At 36.9% G+C, this 22,500-nt stretch overlaps 1 protein-coding gene across 2 annotated transcripts in view; it reads right to left on the bottom strand.

The window, feature by feature from the left end:
* The window catches only part of LOC106874571 (ornithine decarboxylase antizyme 2-like), a 43,551-nt gene that overhangs the window by 6,067 nt on the left and 14,984 nt on the right, over nt 1–22,500 (bottom strand). The window contains exons 1-2 of one of the 2 annotated variants that reach the window (XM_014922348.3): nt 14,296–14,471; nt 3,160–3,469 (exon numbers count right to left, since the gene is read on the bottom strand). In XM_014922348.3, coding sequence (XP_014777834.2) covers nt 3,160–3,395 — 236 coding nt within the window. In that variant the 5' untranslated portion in view covers nt 3,396–3,469; nt 14,296–14,471. Of the gene's footprint in view, nt 1–3,159; nt 3,470–14,295; nt 14,472–22,500 lie in introns of those variants that run through there. The other variant, XM_089340358.1, reaches the window with a different exon arrangement.

Genomic DNA, 22,500 nt, shown 5'->3' with positions numbered 1-22,500 from the left:
AATTAAATGTGTCCAAGAACACATCATACCAGCCAATTCAGGAATTGAAACCATTATCTTATGATTAGGGTTGCAAAACCATAACTGGGGAGTTGAGCCAGCAACTGACCAGCATTCTGTTCAGAGTATTAATACAGGGGAGTGTTGTGATCTCAGTCAACTAAACCCTTTTAGTTTTATATCCAAGCTGACCAGATCTGACCTCTCACACCTACCCTACAATGTCATTCTAAAAATATACAATCGCATCATTGAAATCTCAAAGCTATGAAATAATGCAGGATTAATTGAAAACTGTGTGTAAATAAGCATTACGTAAAATAGGGTAATCCGAACGCTAATTGATTAAACGCTATGGACACTGGGTTGAGCTTATCTTCTGAGTCCTTGGGCTCATAACAACTATGACGTTGAGATCTAAATCGGTTATCAGAGAATTGTAGGGCAGCATGTCAACTGATTAACGCAACCTAAATACTTATTTTATCGACTGATAAAAAAAAAAAACGAAAAGAAAAAAAATCTTTGCAGAAAAGGAATCGAAGTCCACCACTGCAGAATTTTTAACACACAACATAAAAAGATAAATGAAACAGGTCAAGGTTCTTCGTTCAATGAGTCATTGATTCTACAACAATTCTCTCCACTGACCTGAATAATTATTGTTACAAAGATAGGCACAAGGAGGGGGAAGATGGAACAGTTGATTATTAGAGCAACGTCACAGTTTATTGTATTGACCTAAAAGGGTGAAAGGTAAAGTGGACCTTGGCAGGATTTGAACTTGGAACAAAGCGTTAAGCAATAAATACCACAAGGTATTCCCCGCAATAATTCTTTCATTCCATTCCTCTGAATTGCTTCCATAAGTGCTAATATCAGAAATTAAGTGAGAAGGAAATGGTTGATTATGTCAAAAAGGTAAAGTTGACCTCATGACAAAGAAGCGGAACTAAATACGGAGAGGAATTTTTTTTTCAGCCTTTAACTTAGCCATTTCACCAACCTCTTCATTGTCTTCTTACCATATTCCTGTTGTAATGCGCTGCCCTTGTTCCACCCCAGGCTGATCAAAGCCTTGCAAGTGAATTTGGCAAGATGGAAACTGAAAGAAGCTCAGTGTGTGTGCCTGTGTACACACACGTGTAAGCGTGCCCTTGTCAATATCACGTGATCATCACTCTCAAAGAAACAAGGTTTCCTGGTTTCTATGAAAAACATGTATGGCAATGTGGGTGGGAGGCCAAGATATTTTACTTGTTTTATGTTCAACCAGCCAGATCTGTCCTCTCACACCTATCCTACAATGTCACTGTAAAAATAAACTATCACATCATCGAAACCTCAAAGCCACAACATAATGGGAATAAGTGTTAAATTCGACAGAAAGCTAACAAGTCCATCCTTTCATTACCATATTTCAGTTCAGAATGTTATTTCAATCAATTTTGAAAATAACAATGAAGAATTTCATGAAGCAACTTATTTCTATTGAACTCGTGGACTTTTGGTGGAAGGCTTTAATTCAGATCACATTAAGTAGGAATCTTGAATCATAGAGCCAGGGATGGTCACAGGTGGGTGGATATCAAAAAAGGAAGCAATTATTTCATCATCCCTCAACATAATTTGCACAACCAATCCCAACTCGTCGGAATTCACAGTATGGGATGTACTATTCATCGTTCTAATAATCATCATCATTTGACATCCATTTTCCATTCTGGCATAGGTTGGACAGTTTGGCAGGAGCTGACCAGACTCCAGTTGTCTGTTTTGGTATGGTTTCTATGGCTGGATGCCCTTCCTAACATGCCAACCACTTTACAGAGTGTGGTGGATGCTTTTCAATGTCATTCGCAAGACCCTCTGGACTTGGCAGTTTTCTCCCTCGCAAGACCCTCTGGACTTGGCAGTTTTCTCCCTCGCAAGACACTCTGACCTGGTGATTTTCTCCAAGTCCCCATTTCCCCCTTGTGTGCCCGTCCATTGCAAGGCTACTCATCTACAGCTGGGTAGACAGGGTCAATGTGAAAGAAAGTGTTTTGCTCAAAAACAAACACCCACGACCTCATGAACCATGGGCAGGACAATCGTTTTTGTGTAATTTTATTTAGAGAGCCTCCTAAGTAAAAAAAAACACTTGAAAGCAACTGATCCAGTTTCTGTCAACAGATGGAGCTGAAGACAAGACATATTCCCTAAACAACAACTAAATTCACCTTCACTGGCAGTTCTTTATTTTTTGTAAAAGAGAGAAGTTTTCCAGGAAGTCCTATTCAGTTCCCTTTTGTTTCATAAAACCATTCCTTAATGTCTCTCCATGTGTCTTGCATCACCTGCTCTCGTTTTTTATGATTTCCCCGGTCTATAGTCTCTTTGCAACACACAACAGTGATTCTATATAGAGTGTCTGCCATATATCACCATCATTTAAAGGTAATCTTTGCATTCTTGCATGGGTCAGACAGAACTCAATGAAGCTGATTTTCTACAGCCTGATGCTCTTCCTATCACCAACCCTTATCCATTTTCAAACAAGGTTAATATCTCCCCATGGCCAGACATGCTTTTCATGTAAGACTAAAAAAAAAAACGAACGACACCACTTCAATACGGTGATGATTGTTAAACACGAGATGTCAATACAAGGGCACACACACACACAGAGCTTTGGTCAACCCAGGGACATAGTATAATACGCAGTGTTTGGTGTTTTAACAAGACATCCATGTTAAGTTGGAAAAAAAATTACCGAGTGGTGGGTGTGGCTCTCACCAAACACAGTACAGGTGCACTACTGATTTCCTGGTATACCTGGTTCCATTGCCTTGGTGGAGTAACTATTTTACCAGACCATCCAGGTAATAATTCAGCAACACCCCTCTAATATCAATAATACACCTCCCATGCATCTATGGTACCATAAACTGCTAGTTATCTCGAAAATAATTGTGGAGTAGGTGTGAGAGGCTGGATCTGAACAAAGAATATCTGGGCCAGTTTTCAGTTACAATTTTCACTCGCAAAGGATAGGGTGGGCCCTGTACTATAGTAAAAAATGTTTGCCCTTGCCCAAGGAGACAAAGGGAGATTGAACTCAAAACCACACTAAACACATCTGCAGCTAAGGAACAGAAAAGAAACATTAAAACTTACCCTTCTTTAGAACCTTCTGGTAAAATACCGGTGGGTATCTCCACAAACAACTTGCCATCAACGAGCATAGTTTCCCAGGTAACCTGCAGCCCTTCAACAACTTCAACTTTAAAGCACAAGTTCGAGGCAACCTGTGCCTGTGCCAAAGCCCCTAAGTGCCCAAAATATGGGCTTTTGGCATTGACAGGGGGCTCTTTCCTGATCCCCACACCGTTGCCCTCTGTCAGTTCAGACATCTCGGCGTGGGGGGCGTCAGGAACACCACCGAGGCCCAGTACCGAGAGATATACAATATCTCTCCGTCTCCCACCTGGAAAGAGACCAAAAGAAAGAAAACATTAGAATATATCAAAAAAAGAAAATTTTTTAATTAAAAAGAAAAAAAAAAAAAAAAGGTGCCTCTGCACTGGGCACCTTATTATATTTTCAAAGGGTAAGACAAGACCCTAGAATCTGATTTAACCCTCATTTACTCTTCAGATTATCATTTAAAGTCAATTTTCCGGACATTAAATGACTCAAAAAAAAAAATAAAGGATAGGATATTACATATAAATGAATGATGAACAAATTCAACAACAAAAAAATATCAAACAACTGTATACAACGAATAAGTCTAATGCAGTGGTTCTCAGCCCCTTTATTTAAATGAGTTTTCGCAAGGAACCCCTTTTAACATGCTTATCCTTATGTATACACATAAAATTTTTAATTTAATTCACGGACTCCCCCTCTCCAGTACGACCTTTACGGACCCCAGGTTGGAAACCACTGGTCTAATTGCATGGTGAAACTGATGTTTAGATCGTGGCTCTTCACCAGATGGAAGAAAATCCAGACACACACACACACACACACACACACACACACACAGTATGGACAAGAAACAGCTTCTAAAAACAATTTTGCACTCCGTCACCAGGATGCTCAAGAATAACTTAACCCATTAAGTCCCAGAGTACTTTTAGCCAATGTGTAAATCACGTTTTTCAAACAGTGTCATTTGGCTGCTATTTCTAGCAAGCCACGTAACCATGCAAAGACTACATTAGGCTCGGTAATGGAATGGCACAACTGTAGAACTATATATTTTTAGTAGTAGTGGCAGCAGCTGTTCTAGTTTTAACCGTATCAATAACACATACAGCAGCTATAGAAACAGCTGCCATTTAGACTATCTCCAGTGTCCAGTGTTTAAACCAGCAGTTCTGGACCGGGTGTCCACAAAGTCTGGGTACGTGGAGTAAATAAAATCATTACATAAACAATTAAATATAAGAAATAATAATTTCTTAAAGTATGTGTTAATCCCCCAATGTACCCAGACTTTGTGTGGACACCCTGTATTTTACTCAGATAAGCCCTCTGAGCCATTTGATTTTTTTTTTTTTTTAAATCATTAAATTTTTCTAATTAAATATTAGGATTTGTGCCGAAATCTTAAATTCTTATATGAACTTCCAAGGGCCGTATTGACCCTGATTGAGAACTGGCCAAACCCTTTAGCGTTTAAACTGGCCATGCGTGGTCCAAATATTCTGTTTTATGTTTAAAGTGGCCAGAACTGGTCTCTCACACCTAGCCTATCATTCTAAAGATAATTACATCATCGAATCTCAAAGCTATGAGAAAACGCAGGATTAATTCAAAACGGTGTGAATAAATAAAGCATTACATTTGACAAAATAATCTGAAAGCCAAAGCCTCGGGTCAGAGCCTCTGTAGTGTTCCAACTACTGACCATCCCATATCTATAGATAACGGGTTTTTCTTTTTAATTATGGAAGGAATAAAACTGAAGGTGTGGATGCGTTTATAGAGAACCTTAAGAAGTTTCGTTCGAACTTAGTATAAGGGTATTAATTAATTTTTAAAAAATTTTCTCTAGGTACCTCATCCATCTGTATCAGAGATGAATGGTAAATTTTTTTTATCTAAGGTAGAAAGAGGAGAGGAAGAAAATTCAGAGTTGGGGGGGGGGAAGAGGAAGAAAATTGCGGGAATAGGGGAGACAGGAGGGGGGGGGAGTCACGAGTGTAGAGCGAAGAAAAGTCACGGGGAGACAAGTCGCACGAAAAGAGTCACTTGAAAAACTCCAGAAGCGATTTTGTCAATAATCTTATTAGCAGTAATAAAGATAAAATGCAACCACCGCCCCCGCACAGTGTAATTGTATTAATTATTGAATAAATTTGATGCTTATTGTAAGAGTGTTGTGGTTTTTCGGCATTTATTCGTTTTCATTTTAATTTTAAAAAAAACGTGACTTTTTTGACGATCATGAATGACTATTCTCGTTTACCATTTTATGACACCCGAAGAATAAAAAAAGAAAAAAGGAGAGAAGGAAGAGGGCACTGTCGATCGACCAACCATAAATGGATTTTTAATTAAAATGTTAAAAAACGAACGACTATTGAAGAGGTTGCAAGACGTAGAAATCGAACCCGTGTGTGTGTGTTAAGCAATAAGGCACTAAAAGAGAACGACTCTCCCCAGACAATAAAATATGCTTCAACACATAATGAATCTAGCAAACTAAATACAAAAATAAAGTTTAAAAAATTAAATTATTCTACAAAAACAGTTATCTTATATTAATTTGAAATTAAAATATTTCAATTATTACTGCAGTCAGGTGGGGGAAGAAAAAGTGTATAAGAGTCACATAAAGTGAACTGAAGGACTCTAATTAACTAAGATTATCCCTGCAATTAAAGTATAAAAGTTCCCCAGTGGGAGATGAAAACAAGGGAAATAAATCCTACCACCAAAATTTTAACAGGAGTTAGAACAAGACTCGGTTAAGACAAGTTTTTCAACTTTATATATCGCATTGAGACCCTACCGCTCCTATGAAGGTCTTCACTCTGGGCCCAGATGGAGTGGATCCAAAGTCCCGTCAGCATTAATATCACCAATAAGTTATTGAGTGACTTAACCCTTTCGATACCAACCCGGCTAAAACGACCTCTGGCTCTGTAGCACAAATGTCTTGTTCTCATAAGTTTAGTCACAATTTATGTTCGTTTAACACCAGCTTAATGATAACTATAGCCGGACAAGCAACCACAATTGGCTCCGTGATCAAAGCAACCTGTGTGAGGGAATGTTTAGCTTTAGCCAATCTGAATGAAGCAAAGTTATATTAAAAAGAACTCCATTCGTGACCATCTCGCCGTTTCATATCTCAAAGATTACATTTACCGAAGGTAGTACATATATAGTTTTTAGACCTACGATGTGAACTGATGGAGATTTGGCACTTATTTCTAGCAAATGGAGGCACCACCCTGAGACTCTTGCCATGTCACTTTAGCAGACTACCCGAACAAAATGTAGAAAGGGTCCACTGTAAACGCATTCTTTTTTTTTTTCAAAATCTTGAAGTCAAATGATCAAGTCTATGAATTGTTTACTTTAATATTTAGTTTTGTCCTTTAAAAATCTGAACAATACAGTCGAATACAGGCCGTTTTCATTATTACAACAGAACCAAGAAAGTAAAAATTACAAAAAAAAAAAAAAAGAGCTTCAAATAAATCGTTTCATTTACGCCAGTGTTTCGCAGACATTTTTTTTTACCCCTCTTAGGAAACCCTTCCGTACCTCTTTTACTGAGCTTGGACTTCATAGCCATTAAACGCTGTAAAAACCTCATATTTTTACAATTAAACACTAGAAATTACATCACAAAATGGTTAAAATTTTATGTATTGTTGAAATATAATTCATGGCACACATTTTGACAAAATCTCAGACTCCAAAGGGATATACAGATCCTAATTAGGTTCGAAATGATTATAAACCAAAGATAGGTTTTCTTACGATTTTATGAGAGAATACCAATAGTTTAAAACGAAAGTGGAGAATTATCCTAAACAATCGGCTTTTTTTTTTTTTTTTTTTTCAAAATTGCGATCTCCGTATTTTGTAAAGAAAAGAGAATCAATGCATTAGGAATTGAAAATTGCAAAACCTGTCCTGTATGTTTGTGTGATGCCAAATAGTAATTTGTTGTTGAAAACAAGAATCGAAAGAAAATAAAACGCAAGAGGCGTGTTCCGCTTTGACATTGCCAAATAATAATACCAACATCTTCAATGTGTGATCATTAACCGAATGTAAACTAAACGATATATTTTCTTCAATTAATTACTGCTAAAGACGAAAGAATGCCCTACGAATGATTTAATCTTAATATTAGTAAATGCATCTATTAATAAGCTCAGCATATTCATTTGGAAGTGAATCGTTTCTAGAATAAAATGGCTAAATTAGATTCCCTGTCTATTCTGCATCCTTCCCCAAAACTATTAGCTAAAAATTCAAACTCCACTAATTGGGTTAAATGACAAGACGAGGCCTTTTAACAATTGTAGCATTGAAGGGAGGAAGAGGGAGAGAAATAATATTTCAGAGCAAAAAAAAACAACAAAAACAGTACAACTTGAAAGCAGCAGCAGAGAAAAGTATTTTAAACTAAGTATGGAGAACAGAGTGAGAGAGAAAGACGCCATTTGTGAGCAAGGGATGTAACTGCAAAACAACTTCAAAAACAGAGAAATGTGCACTTTTCTATCGTTTTTGTTTGAAAACAAACAGAATATTAGTATAGAAAACATTCGACATATATAAATCTAAATTAAATAGAACACCAACGTTCATAACGACGTTTCTTTACATATTATTTGCTCCTAATTTCCAGTCACAAAAATGGCGACCAAGCTACCGGAGTATCAAATCTGAAGACGCCCAAACTTTTGACTAATTACATTTTTTGTTTATTAGAACAAAATCGATAAATGCGTTAAAGAAAATAACCTTGATAAGAGCTTTTAACATTTTAAGAAAAGCAAAAAAAAAAAAGAACTTTTAACCTGGATAGGGAAAAGAATTATGGGCGATCTTACGGTAGTATTGTACCGAAAGATCACCGAATTATGTAATCATTGAAGCCACTTCAGACTTCGAATGTTTATTTTTCAAATACGCTAAAATTCTGCATAAAATGATTTGCAGAAGGAATGCCACTGCATACAAAGAAAAACAAGTGGAAAAATAGCGCCATTGTTCTGGTATGGAATCTAACAAGGAAACATTAACGTGGTCGTCCGATCTGCTAAAAAGAGAAGCCAAACCAGCGCTCAAATTACACCAACTATGCTGTTTTGGGGAAAAGGACACTTCAACAAGATAGTCCAAGATAGACTTTGGTTGAGCGAGGAATGGGGTCGGCTGGTTGATCACTAAAATATGCCCTTCGAAAATATTTGCCCAGCGCAACATCTGAAAGAGTTCTAAAGTTTGTGCTAATATCCCTCAACAAAATTCCATCTGACTCATGCAGGTATGGAAAAGTGGACGTTAAGTGACAATATATGACGAAGCATTTCAGATTATCAGCTGATAACATTAAGAGGATTAATATAAGAGTACTATGAACAAAACAACTTTATAATTTGCATCAGTGGATGCTCGAAATAGATAAAGTTGTAAACAATCGGGTGTAGAACAATTGGAATGGATGTTGCCCATAAAAACGGTATTTCCTGACGCCTTTGGCACCAGAAGCAACAACAGCAGAGTTCGAACCACGACTGGGGAAATATTGAACGCTTCAATGATTATCTCCCTTGTTTTGTTCTGCCAGAAAATAATGTCAGCGGTTTTTAAAAATGACAAATATCAGCACCGCAGCAAATAATACATTTCCCCCACCCCCTATTAATGAAGAGGGTAAAAATAAACCAAAAGAAAAACCCAACTAACGAACAAAACAAACCAAAAACAAAAACTATCATGCATCAATTTAATGTTTAATTCCTACTCCGCCATAGTGTTTACCAAGTTCCCAAAGTTAAAATAGAAATTTCTATTAAAACACGCCAATTTGTCCGCCCCCTTTTTTTAATCCCATCAACCCCCGACACGAGAGATCCTGAAAATGCCCATTAATATTTTGTTTTCATAGTCACTGCCTTTAATCAGCGTTTTATTTCCATTTTAACACAACTGGAAATCATGAAAGCAGCCATTTTATTCATTACATACATGTATGCAGTCAGCGCCCATTCCTAACTAAATTATCACTTATATAATTACTATATTATATATATATATATATATATGAAATCATATACACAGAAGATGATTAGACATCAAGCGTTAATTAGTCTAACAATAACTTGGGCTAATTACGCGGTTGTTTAATGTTACAAGCTACAAAATACAGACAACTACAATTGGAAGAAGGCACTTTTTAATAAACGGAAAAGAGCTCACATGAACTAATGCTTAATAATTGAGAAGATACACATCTCAAGTGCATATGTGTGTAAAATGATACACTAAACTATTACAAATAAGCTTGGGGGGGGGGCGATCACAATGGAATAACGGCCATGTTGGAGTACCGGCTTCAAAGGGCTTCTTAATCGATTATATCGATCCCAATCTGGTACTTTCATTTCCTTTTTAAAATCAATCGATATTTATTGAGCCATTTAAAGTTACGGGATAATAACGATCTTTTCGTTTGCAAACAATGTCGGCTTACGAATGCTAATATATACAGCTTAATGCATATGACGAAGCATTTCAGTCAGATAATAAATAACCAGCTGATAACATTAAGCAGCGGATTAATTACAAGAATATCCTGCACATGCAAGAAAGAAAAAAAACTTTAACAATGATAATAAAAAGCATCCACTACACATAATTTCTTTCATGTATTCCAGAACAATGGCTACGGTCATACTGGAGCACCACCGCATCATGTGTGTGTATGTATGTATATATATATATATACACAAAAATAAGAGGAATGACCAGCAAAAGTGGACTCCTATATGCTAGAAATAGATGCTGAATCATCTAACCACGAAACAAAATTTTTTTTATAAATATCTATATATATATATATATATAAAATAATGGGTAATGAAATACATATTAACTAGCTTTGAAAAATTTAAATCCATCAATTTTCTTAATTTACTCTTCTAATTGTAGAAAGGGGTGGTGAGAAAAATATATATATATATATATATATATATATATATGATTGTTTCATCTTGACGGATGATAGCCGTCCCATCAACACACAAGAAAAAAATAGTAAATTTAAAATAATTTTTCTAAAAATGCTGAGAGCAAATCGAAAGATTAAAAAAAAGACCCTTTTTATAGTGAAAATCGGTCAACAAATAAGTCTCGTGTGTGTGTGTGTGTGTGTGTGTGCGTGCGAGTGCGTGTGACAAGCTTTCAACGCAGCACATCACGTGTAACTTCTGAGCCTATTACGTGGCCGTTCGACTTTACTAAACATAGCAGCTATATAGAATTTTTTTAAGAAAAATCAATACTCTTAATGGCTTTAAATAAATGGAGCAAACAACATGTTGGACACACGTAGCATGTAGGTGTGTATTAAGAACAATAAAATAAATAAATAAATAAAACTGGATCTCCTTCGGTCAATTTTGGCTCAGATCAAGGCTAAACCTAGGGCTATATAATTAAAACTGACACTAAATCCGATTCGCGTGTATGCACAACCAAGCATATATCTATTTTCATATTTTGGCACATATATAAATAATGGTAGTATATACCGCGCATACATATATACACGTGTGTATGATATACGCAAATTACCTAGGGAAGAATTTATTCGGTTCCTAATCGTTAATCTCTTCTCCGAAGTAGGAAGTTAAAATGCCAGTTCTAGCACGAAATTAGCTAAATTTTTTTTAGTATAATCCTCATCAGTTCATTTTGTGTGTGTGTGTGTGTTTTCCGTCTTATCTAAGAACAATTAAAGACGAGGGAGGGGAGAGGAGGAGAGGCAGAAAGAGCATGAGGAAGAGAGAGAGAGATAAGGGGGTGGCGGGAATATACAGAGAGAAAGAGAGCAAAAGAGGGGGTGGAAAAAATGAGAGGTAGATATATATATAGAGAGAGAGAGAGAGATTAGCTACGCAGCTAAATCTGCTTCGAAACAAAGTAGTACAAAGTATATACAAGAGTGGCTGGGCACGCCGGGAGCGACTCCAATCACAACTGACCCGAAAAACAAAACAATATTTGATAGTCAACCTAATTTTTTTTTGTTTAGTCAGTCTTTTTCTTCCGCAACTTCAGTCATCTACAATAGGCAGTTATGATCACTAACTCACATACTCATGGCTAATTATTGTTAATATTTTTAATTCAGGATAATTACTCTAATTGTCTTTTCCCAGCGTAGGTCTAATGGAGCAGCGGGCGTTCTTTTCATAATATCAAAAAACGATCCAGTATAAACCAACGTCATCATATATATATATATATATATATATATACACATACACACACACATCCAGTGGACACTCATTAGAGCACCTTGATTGCTATGACAATGCGTGCATATAAAAGGGGCGTATATATATATCTATGAAATATACATCTACGACGCACTAATTGTCTATTTCACTATTTTCTATCATCTACAAAACATCCATTAAAAAGAAAAATCTAATATTCATGACGTGTAAGTATGTATGTATATGTACACTATATATACATACACACTATATATTATATATCAGTATATTATATATGTACACTATACATATATATACACGCATTTTATATTATATATACGTACACTATATACACAGATTTTATATATATTACACATACGTACACTATATACGCACACATTTTATATATATATATGTACACTATAGACACACATTATATATATATATATATACACACACACACATGCCTTTTTAATTTCGCTAAGTTTATTTTAAACAACTAGAATATCTTAAAAAGTTAGTGGGTTGAATTTTGATTTCGTTAATCATTTTGATAAACTTCAAAAACTTTTCCGATTCGAAAGTTGTAACCAGCAAAATCTACATAGATTTTTTTTTTTAAACAGTTCTCATGATTTAGGCTAATTTCATTTCCCCTCCATCAAACAAAAACATTTAACTTATCTCTTCCAGGTACTAAAATCAATAATCATCAGGGCAATGAATGAAAAATACCCAACGCTACAATCAAAATTACATTTATTATATTCTATACACATTTTACAAATTAAAAGATGTATTGAGATTTGAATGCTTGAGTAATTGGAGGGTGGTTGAGGTTTAGTGAGAGGACGATAACCTCAACAGAGTACACCTAGGTATGATAAAAGCATTCCAAAGTTGACCATCCCGTTTTTTGTCCCCCCCCTACAAACACCTTTAGGTCTTGCATTAAATCCACGTGTCCTTTAAGATGATTTATAATTTGTGGAGGTTTTAATTGCTATTTCTAGCAGGCAGAGGGAGCACAGAGTATATGACGGCGTGGAGCTGGATGTATTTCGTCGTAGATATAAATCTTTCGAATTCCAATTAGATCACTTATTGATAAGGTGGGGTAGATGGAGAGAGTGTTTCATTGCTTCTATTACAAAAAGTCAATTATGAACATATAATATCTGGATAGCATTTTATATAGTATAAAACACATTTTGGGAGAATAGGTTATTAATTATCAGCTAATTAATATAGGCATATACACAAACGTACAGGTGTATCGGTGTGATGTGATATATATATATATATATATATATATATATATATATATAACTATGCCTACAGAGCAATAATTTTTGGATAGCAGTTTATTAAAAGATGAATCAAGCTAGATACATATACACAAACACCCATGATTATACACATAACGGTATATATATATATATATATATATAAGATGGCATCGTAGATAGGTATATATATTTTTTAAGAGCTATTTAATTATAAAATATCATGCTCAAATGTGCGTAGATAATACACACCCATTTATGATGTCATATATACAAATATCGCATCATGAGTATGTTATATATATATACACATATACACCCATACACATCGACATCATATATGGATATATATATATATATATATCCACACATACATCTTATATAATTGTTGAAGAACAGTTTATTAATTATAAAGTCATGCGCACACACATATACACGTGCGAGATATATATATATATATATATATATATATATATATATATATATAATCATACGTGCATTTCGAGTAAGCGCAAAAGGCTGCCTCTGAAAACAGAGATATCACAAGATATAGTGGTGTGTGTGTGGGTTTGGTTCAAGGAATGACTGACTGCAAAGGAGGTCATATGGGTGAAGCTAGCTAAGTCGAAAAAAAGGAATGGTTTAGTAATTAAAATATTAGAGAAAATAAAAAGAAAAGCCATAGAAGAGAATGAACGATGTGACCAGGTCTTTTAATAGGGGAAAAAAAGAGCTTGGGGCCGCGATTGCTGCTAGAAAAAGCAGTCAAGTATCTCGCAAATCATAAAGTAGAATCTTAAAAAGGCGAAAAAGAAAAAGGAAGGACATTTTGGATTATGAAGGCTGACGGAATGGTCATGGCTAGAACGCTTTCGATGAGTACCACTCGATAAGAGATGATCGGGAGCTTGAAAACGACAGTAAATGAATATACGTTTGAATTTACAAACGAGAATAAAAATATAGGACTATATATATATATATATATACATATATATGTATATATACTCTCTAGATACGTTGAATATACACACCATTAGTCGTTACCTGGAGTTTCAGATCGTTTCATATCAGAAACGCAAAAATTGGTAACGACAAACGGAAAAATAAGCTTTAAATTAAAAATATATTAATCACTACTATAAATCATTAGAAGGGCAAGTTTAATTATAAACCAAATTATATATATATATATATATATATAAGGGACAAAATCCAAAATTACAGGTAAAAACTCAATTAAAATCAATTTATAAAATAATTAAAATTAAATTGAGTTCATGAACCTTGGTTCTTTTCCCTAAAACTATATATTTATTTATACATATATGTATATATGCAGTTTCTAAACCAAATATAAACCACAGAAATTGGGTATATATACAAATACGTCTGTGGCGTTGTTATTTTTCTGTAATAATGCCCTTTATATAAATATTTTTATATATATAATTATAATTCATAGTAGATTGGCGTGTATAATATATATTAAAGAGTAAAAGACAGGGTGGCAGGGAGATAAAATACCAAATAATACCTACGTGTCACTACGCTGTAAGGAAGGCATTGCTTCTTCTTTTACTTGTGGACCAAAGTTTTCGTCTATAACTATAGCCTTGGAGGCACACAACATTACTAGGCTTGGGAGCAAGGCTACACACAACCTACAGGCTTGCTTTAACCACTAAGCTCTTCTGAAATGCTGCTTAATAAGAATAAGAGACAATTAAAAGAATGGGAGAGGAGACGAATTAATTTCACTCCTACTCCGACTGGATTTTGTATATATCTATCTGGCTAACTACCCCTCATTCTCTCTATTATTTATATATATATATGTGTGTGTGTGTGTGTGTGTGTGTGTCTCTCTCTCTCTCTGCCTCCCACCTTACACTCCCTTTATCTCACTCTCTCTTTTGCTGTATATATATATATATATATATATAAGTTTTTACCTCCCACTACGTATTCTCTTTCTCTCTGTCTCTAAATAAAAATATTTACCTCCCACCTCTCTCTCTCTCTCTCTCTTTTTATATATATATATATATATATATATATATAGCGAGAGAGAGAGAGAGAGATGTTTCTGCCTCCCACTCACTGTCTCTTTCTCTCTCTCTCATTCTACATATGTATGTATAAAATATACACCTCATGTACGTGTGCGCGTGTGTATATTTAACTATACGTAATAGTAAAACATCAGAAAGGGAGGGAGTATAAGAAGTGGAAGAGTAAAAAGAAAGAACGAAAAGCAAATGGAAAGAACAAGCTAAGGGAAAAGAAGTCAAAGAGGTAGAGAAAGAGAGAGTTAAATAAAAGAAGAGTAGCGGTGGGAGGAACTAAAAAAGAGAGAGAGGGAAAGACAAGGTTTGATAGGTAAGTAGGTAGGCAGCAGGCATGACGTAGTGACATAACACTCACTCCCTCTCTTTCTCATTCTATCTATCTATCCTGTCCACTCACTTGTCCTCCTCTTCCTACTACACATTCTCCCTAGCTGTCTTTCTCTCTCTTTTCGCAAATTATCTTTCAGTTTCTCACTCACTCACTCACTATGACCTTCCTCCCCTTCTCTCTCTCTCTGTCTAATCCATTGCTTCTTCCTCCCCGTTTATTTTCCTCACCTTCAATATGAAGCTCTTACTATATGCTCACTTCCTCCCACTATAATATCTCCCCATCTCTCTCTCTCTATCTATCTATCTCTCTATGTGTGTGTGTGTGTGTTTATATATATATATATATATATATATATATGTGTGTGTGTGTGTCAAAAATATAATATGCGAACCACTCCTCTATGTTCTTTTCCTTCTTTTCTATTTCCCTTTTTACGTCATTCTCTAAATTTTTCTCTACCTCCCTTCCATTTCTATCTCTCTCTCTACATCTCTCTACCTTTCTCTTTCCCCTTTTAACTATTACACTTTCTCTCTTCCTCCCTCTGTCTATTTCATTACCCTTCCTCCAGCTACTACTACTACTACAGCCGCTCCGTACAAAGCGTCTACGTGACAGATCCACCTGCTAGAAATAGCAGTCAAATGACACCCACGAATTATACCCCCCCCCCCACTGTGTTATATAAAAATTAAAACAATATATATATATTTGACACTATTGTAGTCCTACATACCCACAAAAATATTAAAAAACCGGATGGTTAGCCATGGATGGAATGATTTCGATCATAATTCTGCTCGATTAAGGTTGACCGAGTGTTAAACAGAACTATTTCTATTGCCACCACCACTACCACCTCATTTACTACTACTACTACTACAATAGTGACATAGAATATTACTACTACCACCACCATTACTACTATTACAAACATAGAAAGGCTCCTAAAATTACTACTACCCCGACTACCAAACAGACACACCTCATACTATTACTCATATTCACACACACCACACCCCTGCACTGTTATCTCTCTCTCTCTCTCTCTCTCTCTCTCTCTCTTTCTCTCACTCTCTATATATCTCTTTCTCTCACTCTCTATATATCTCTCTTTCATTTAATTTTCCATCTCTTATATATATTTTTCTTAACTTTTTTTTAGTTATTTGTTTCCCCTCTTTCGCCCTTTCTCTCCCTTTCTATATCACTCCATATGTGTCACCAGTGATCAGAAACTCACTCTCTCATTATCTATATATCACTCTTTCTCCCTCTCTCTCTCTCTTTCTATTACACTTTTTATTCTACACTAAAACTATCTTTCCCTCTCCTTCTCTCTCTCCCCCTCTGTCTCTGTATTACTCTATCTCTCTCTGACTTTGTTGGACGGCCAAATATTTTCCAGTAACTTTCCACTACCACCCCTTCTCTTCCCGCTCCTCCCACTTCTCTTTCACTCTCACACACCGTTACGTATCTTTCCACTCTCACTCACACTCTCTCTAACACGCTTTCATTAGAGCTCACACTCAGTATCTCTCTCTCTCTCACTCCTCCCCTTCATATCCCTCCTTCATATCTTCCACCCTTATTACATTCTCACAATTCCACCTCCTACTCTCGCCCTATTATACCCCTTCTATCCATATCTCCTCTGCCCTCTGCTTTCGCCCGTCGCACCTTCCTCCTACTTCCTTAACTTTATACATCCTCTCACTCTCACCTTTCACTCAAAACACACACACATGGTTCTCAAATTCATATGAAACTAAAACAAAACACTTTTATAATAACCTGCTTTCAAGAGCACTTTTAATTGCAAACACACAAACATACATATAGATACATGCATGTATACAAATATACATACATATATACACACAAATATACATGCATACATACACACATACATGCGCTTATACACACATACATATATATATATATCTTTTCTTTTACTTGTTTCAGTCTTTTGACTGCGGCCATGCTGGAGCACCGCCTTTATAGTCGAGCAAATCGACCCCAGGACTTATTCTTTGAAAGCCTAGTACTTATTCTATCCGGTCCTTTTGCCGAACCGCTAGCTTACAGGGACGTAAATACATCAAAATTAATTGTCAAGCGATGGTGGGGGAACAAACACATATATATATATATATATATATATATATATATATACGACGGGCTTCTTTTCAGTTTCCGTCTACCAAATCCACTCACAAGGCTTAGAGAAAAAAAAACCCACAATTATTGAATTCATCCACGAAAATCCACAGTCACATATAGAAATATTTAATAAGTAAATAAACTAAAAAGACCTATAATAAAAATACAAAGTAATAAATATTAAAATAATAAAAAATATTATCGATAGTGACTTCGAAGTTTCGGCTAGTTAAGTCATCATGGGACTGTGATGCTTTGGTAGTTAATCTTGGCTCTGTTAAATTAGAAATCTTCCTTAATCTAACCCTAACCCTAACCCTAAACACTAACCCTAACCGCAACCCTAACCCTAACTCTAAAACCCTAACCCAGACCCTAAAACCCTAGTGAAGATCGTGCGGGTGTTAATCTGAAAAATTACCAAGAAAATTGTCACCAAGGAATGCAGAGAAAAATAGTCACATGAAACAGTTAACAGCAGCAGACCACGAAATGGTTTCAAACGTTCTAAATCCATTATTTATGGGATTTTCCCTCCCTTGGTACCATCATCATCATCATCTTTTCTCTCTATCTCTCTCTCTCTCTCCACTAAAGTCTAATTAAGAAGAAAGGGTGACATATCACAAATCCCTTCAGGTAGATGGTCCTGCTCGATGTGTAGGAAAGGTGTAGGTAGAAACTCCATAAGATGCACCTGATGTAAGCTTTGAACACACAAAAATGCAGCAATGTCAAAAGAAGGTTAACAGGGAAACTAACTTTTGCATATGGAAGATGCACAGGTACAATAAATACTGAAAATGCACAGAAAATAGACTCCATCAACTGCCAGGGGTGCAAGTTAGGGGTAGTAGATAGCTTCTATTATCTAGGTGACTAAGTTAGTAGTGGAGGAGGATGCTCTGAGAGCATAGCTGTGAGAATAAGAATAGGTTGGACAAAATTCAGAGAGCTCCTACCTCTGCTGGCAACAAAGGGCACCTCTCAGGGTCCCTCTCTCAGAGTGAAAGGCACATCGCTTGATGCCTGTGTGTGAACAACTATGCTGCATGGCAGTGAAACATGGGCTGTGACAGCCGAGGACATGAGTAGGCTTGGAAGAAATGAAGCCAGTATGCTTCGCTGAATGTGCAATGTCAGTGTGCATGTTCGACAGAGTGCAAGCACCTCGAGAGAAAAGCCGGGCAGATGTGGTGTGCGAAAGAAATTACTGCACTGGTATGGTCATGTCATGCATACAGACAAGGACAACGGTATAAAGAAGTGCCAGTCTCTAACTGTGGAGTGAACTTGTAGTAGAGGTAGTCCCAGGTAGACATGGGATTAAGTGGTGAAGCATGATCTTCGAATTTTGAGCCTCACAGAGACAATGACTGGTGACCGAGACCTTTGGCGATATGCTGTGCTTGAGCAGACCCATCAAGTCAAGTGAAACAGTAGTCATAGCTCATGCTGGTGTCATGTAACTGATGATGATGATGTGTGTGTGTGTGTGTGTTTACATAGATATATTTATGTATGCGTGGTATGCACATTCATGCATGTAAGTCTCTGTGTGTGTGTGTATATATATATATATATATATATATATATATATATATATATATATATATGACCGAGACCTTTGGAAATGTGCTGTGCGTGAGAAGACCCGGCAAGCCAAGTAAGATCGTTGCCAGTGCCCCTGGACTGGTTCTTGTGCGGGTGGCACATGAGATGCACCATTTTGAGTGTGGCCGTTGCCAGTACCGCCTGACTGGCTCCCGTAGGATTTTCGAGCGAGATTGTTGCCAGTGCCCCTGGACTGGCTTGTGCGGGTGGCACATAAAAGACACCATTTCGAGCATGGCCGTTTTCGTGAGGGTGACACGTAAAAGCACCCACTACACTCTCTGAGTGGTTGGCGTTAGGAAGGGCATCCAGCTGTAGAAACTCTGCCAAATTAGACTGGAGCCTGGTGTTGCCATCCGGTTTCACCAGTCCTCAGTCAAATCGTCCAACCCATGCTAGCATGGAAAGCGGACGTTAAACGATGATGATGATGATGCTGATATATATATATATACATGCATATATACGATGGCATAGAAACATGTCATATAAGACACAACCTCACTTTCAGCATCACATATTCAAGTCCAGAAAAATCAAACAAATGTTTTTAGCCAAAGATGGTCGATTTGTATGATGCAGATATTTTCTGTGGTCTTAGTGTTAATGTTTCCAAGGTAAATGTTTTACCATTACAGGTATTAACTTTCAGTTACGCCCCTTTCTATTCAATCTCCTATCGATTATTGATAGGAGAGTGTTTAAGCCTATTTATTCATAATGGATCATCTGACAAACGTTGTTTGTCCTTTGTTACAGTAATTCTCTTTTACAGTGCAAGTAATAATAATAATAATAATGATAATAATAATAATGATAATACTCTTTTACTTGGTTCAGTCATTTGACTGTGGCCATGCTGGAACATAGCCTTTAGTCGAGCAAATTGACCCCAGGACTTATTCTTTGTAAGCCTAGTACTTATTCTATCAGTCACTTTTGCCAAACCGCTAAGTTACAGGGACGTAGACACATCGGTTGTCAAGCGATGTTGGGAGACAAACAGACACACAAACATATACACACACATTCATATATATATATAAACACGACGAGCTTCTTTCAGTTTCTCTCTACGAAATCCACTCACAAGGCTTTGGTCAGCCCAAGGCTATAGTAGAAGACGCATGCCTAAGGTGCCACGCAGTGGGACTGAACCCGGATCCATGTGCTTGGCAAACAAGCTAGTTACCACACAGTGCTTATATTCGAAGGGCTTCCTTTCAGTTTCCTTCTACCAAATCCACTCACAAGGCTTTGGTCAGCCCGAGGCTATAGTAGAAAACACATGCCTAAGGTGCCACGCAGTGGGACTGAACCCAGAACCATGTAGTTCGTAAGCAAGCTACTTACCCCACAGCCACTCCTATGCCTATATATAATAATGATAATAATAAGAAGAAGAAGAAAAAGAAGAAGAAGAACGATAATGATTTCTTTATTAATTACAAGGGATTACATTAAAAAAAATGTTATGGACAGAACAGGATAAAACAAAGAATTATGTTTGTGTGTGTGCGTTGTGAGGGTTTTGCATGTGAATAAGACTAAAAAAATTATATAAAAAAGGAGAAGAATTCAACACTGTGATCCTCAATAGGGAGGAGACATTCGAGGGCTGCTCATGGAAACAAAAAACCCATAAAAAAAACCACGGGTCGCCTGATTTTTGGGGCACGTGCTCTCTTTCCTTTCCTCGTATGCTCAGGGCAGGTCCGTTCACTTGCACCATTCTTGCCACTTACATCCACCTTTCAACAAAATGGCCGGACGGCAAAACTTCCCTCTCTTCCCTTAGTTTCCTTTTCAAGTGAAACTTGAAGAAGTTGATCAGGGATTGGCCAAAGAGCAAAGGGTTTGTCTTCAACCCCCTTCAATCTCGTCTACCATTCAAACTCTTTCGACATGGTCACCAGGCATATAAACACAGCCTTTCGTTCCCGGTTAAAAGAAAGCAGAGGAGTGATCTTCACGATGGATTCAGTTGACAACCGGATCCGTCCTAAGCAACTGGATCCGTCCTAAGCACGGCAAAACCCAGAGGTCAGCAATGCTCGGGCATTGGATGAGTGCATGCAGGACCATCTTGTCATCCTGTACACATCTTGGACATGCTTGGCTGACAGCAATTCCGTACCTCTGAAGTTCATCTCGAATAAAAAGTTTATCTCAATAATAATAATAATAATAATAGGCCGTTGCCAGTACCGCCCGACTGGCTTCGTGCGGGTGACACGTAAAAGCACCCACTACACTCTCTGAGTGGTTGGCGTTAGGAAGGGCATCCAGCTGTAAAAACTCTGCCAAATCAGATTGGAGGCTGGTGTTGCCATCCGGTTTCACCAGTCCTCAGTCAAATCGTCCAACCCATGCTAGCATGGAAAGCGGACGTTAATCGATGAATAATAATAATAATAATAATAATAATAATAATAATAATAATAATAATAATAATGCTTTTTACTAAAGGCACAAAGTTGAAATTGATGGGGAGGGGGGGCTAGCTGATTTCATGAAGACCAGTGCTTTGCTGGTACTTAATATAACAACCTTAAAAGGATGAAAAGCAAAGTTGACCTCAGCAGAATTTGAACTCAGAAAGTCAAGTCAGATAGAATGCTGCTAAGTGTGAAGAATATTACTTGGAACTGCATGCATGTTGCATAAAGAGGGGTTGGCGTTAGGAAGGGCATCCAGCTGTAGAAAACCATGCCAAATCAGACTGGGGTCTGGTACCGCCTTCCAGGTTACCAGCCCTGGTCAAACCGTCCAACCCATGACAGCATGGACAATGGACATTAAATGATGATGATGATGATGATGATACACATACACACGCACACACATACAAAAATGTAAAGAACTCCTTTGGCCATGGCTGACCATGGGATTGCACCTAGAAAGTTACCCTCCGAGGTACAAGTCCGGGCAAGGTTGTTTATGGAAGACCAGCAGTCGCCCATGCATACCAGCCACCGACATAGTCCGAGGGAAAGGCAAAGGGGCCGATACAGTTTGGCACCAGTGACGTCACAACTCATTTCTACAGCTGAGTGAACTGGAACAACGTGAAATAAAGTGTCTTGCTCAAGAACACAACACGCAACAACCCGGTCCAGGAATCGAACTCACTACCTCAAGATTGTGAGCCTGTTGCACTAAAAACTGAGCGACACACACACACACACTCACATAGCCGTATCACCAACTACCTGTTGATTTCTTGTGCACTCTCAGCAATTTTGAATATTCCACTTAGCTGAACTAATTAAGTAGAGCCTGGATCTAAGTCTCTCACTGGCAGCAATATACACGTTTGTGTCATAAGCATGTGGGTGTGTATGTGTGAACATATATATGTATGTATATATATATATATATATATATATATATATATATATATATATGTATGTATATAATATATATATATATATATATATATATATATATATATATATATCCATTCCTCCCTACATACATAATTACTTACACCCATACACACATGTACATTTACAAACATTCATACATACATACATAAATACATATTTACATGCATATAT

This window comes from Octopus bimaculoides, chromosome 23 (genome assembly GCF_046866305.1).
Source record: "Octopus bimaculoides isolate indiv1 chromosome 23, ASM4686630v1, whole genome shotgun sequence".
Taxonomy (NCBI): domain Eukaryota; kingdom Metazoa; phylum Mollusca; class Cephalopoda; order Octopoda; family Octopodidae; genus Octopus; species Octopus bimaculoides.
Note: the sequence above shows the minus strand (reverse complement) of the source record. Positions and strands in the feature narration are given on the sequence as shown.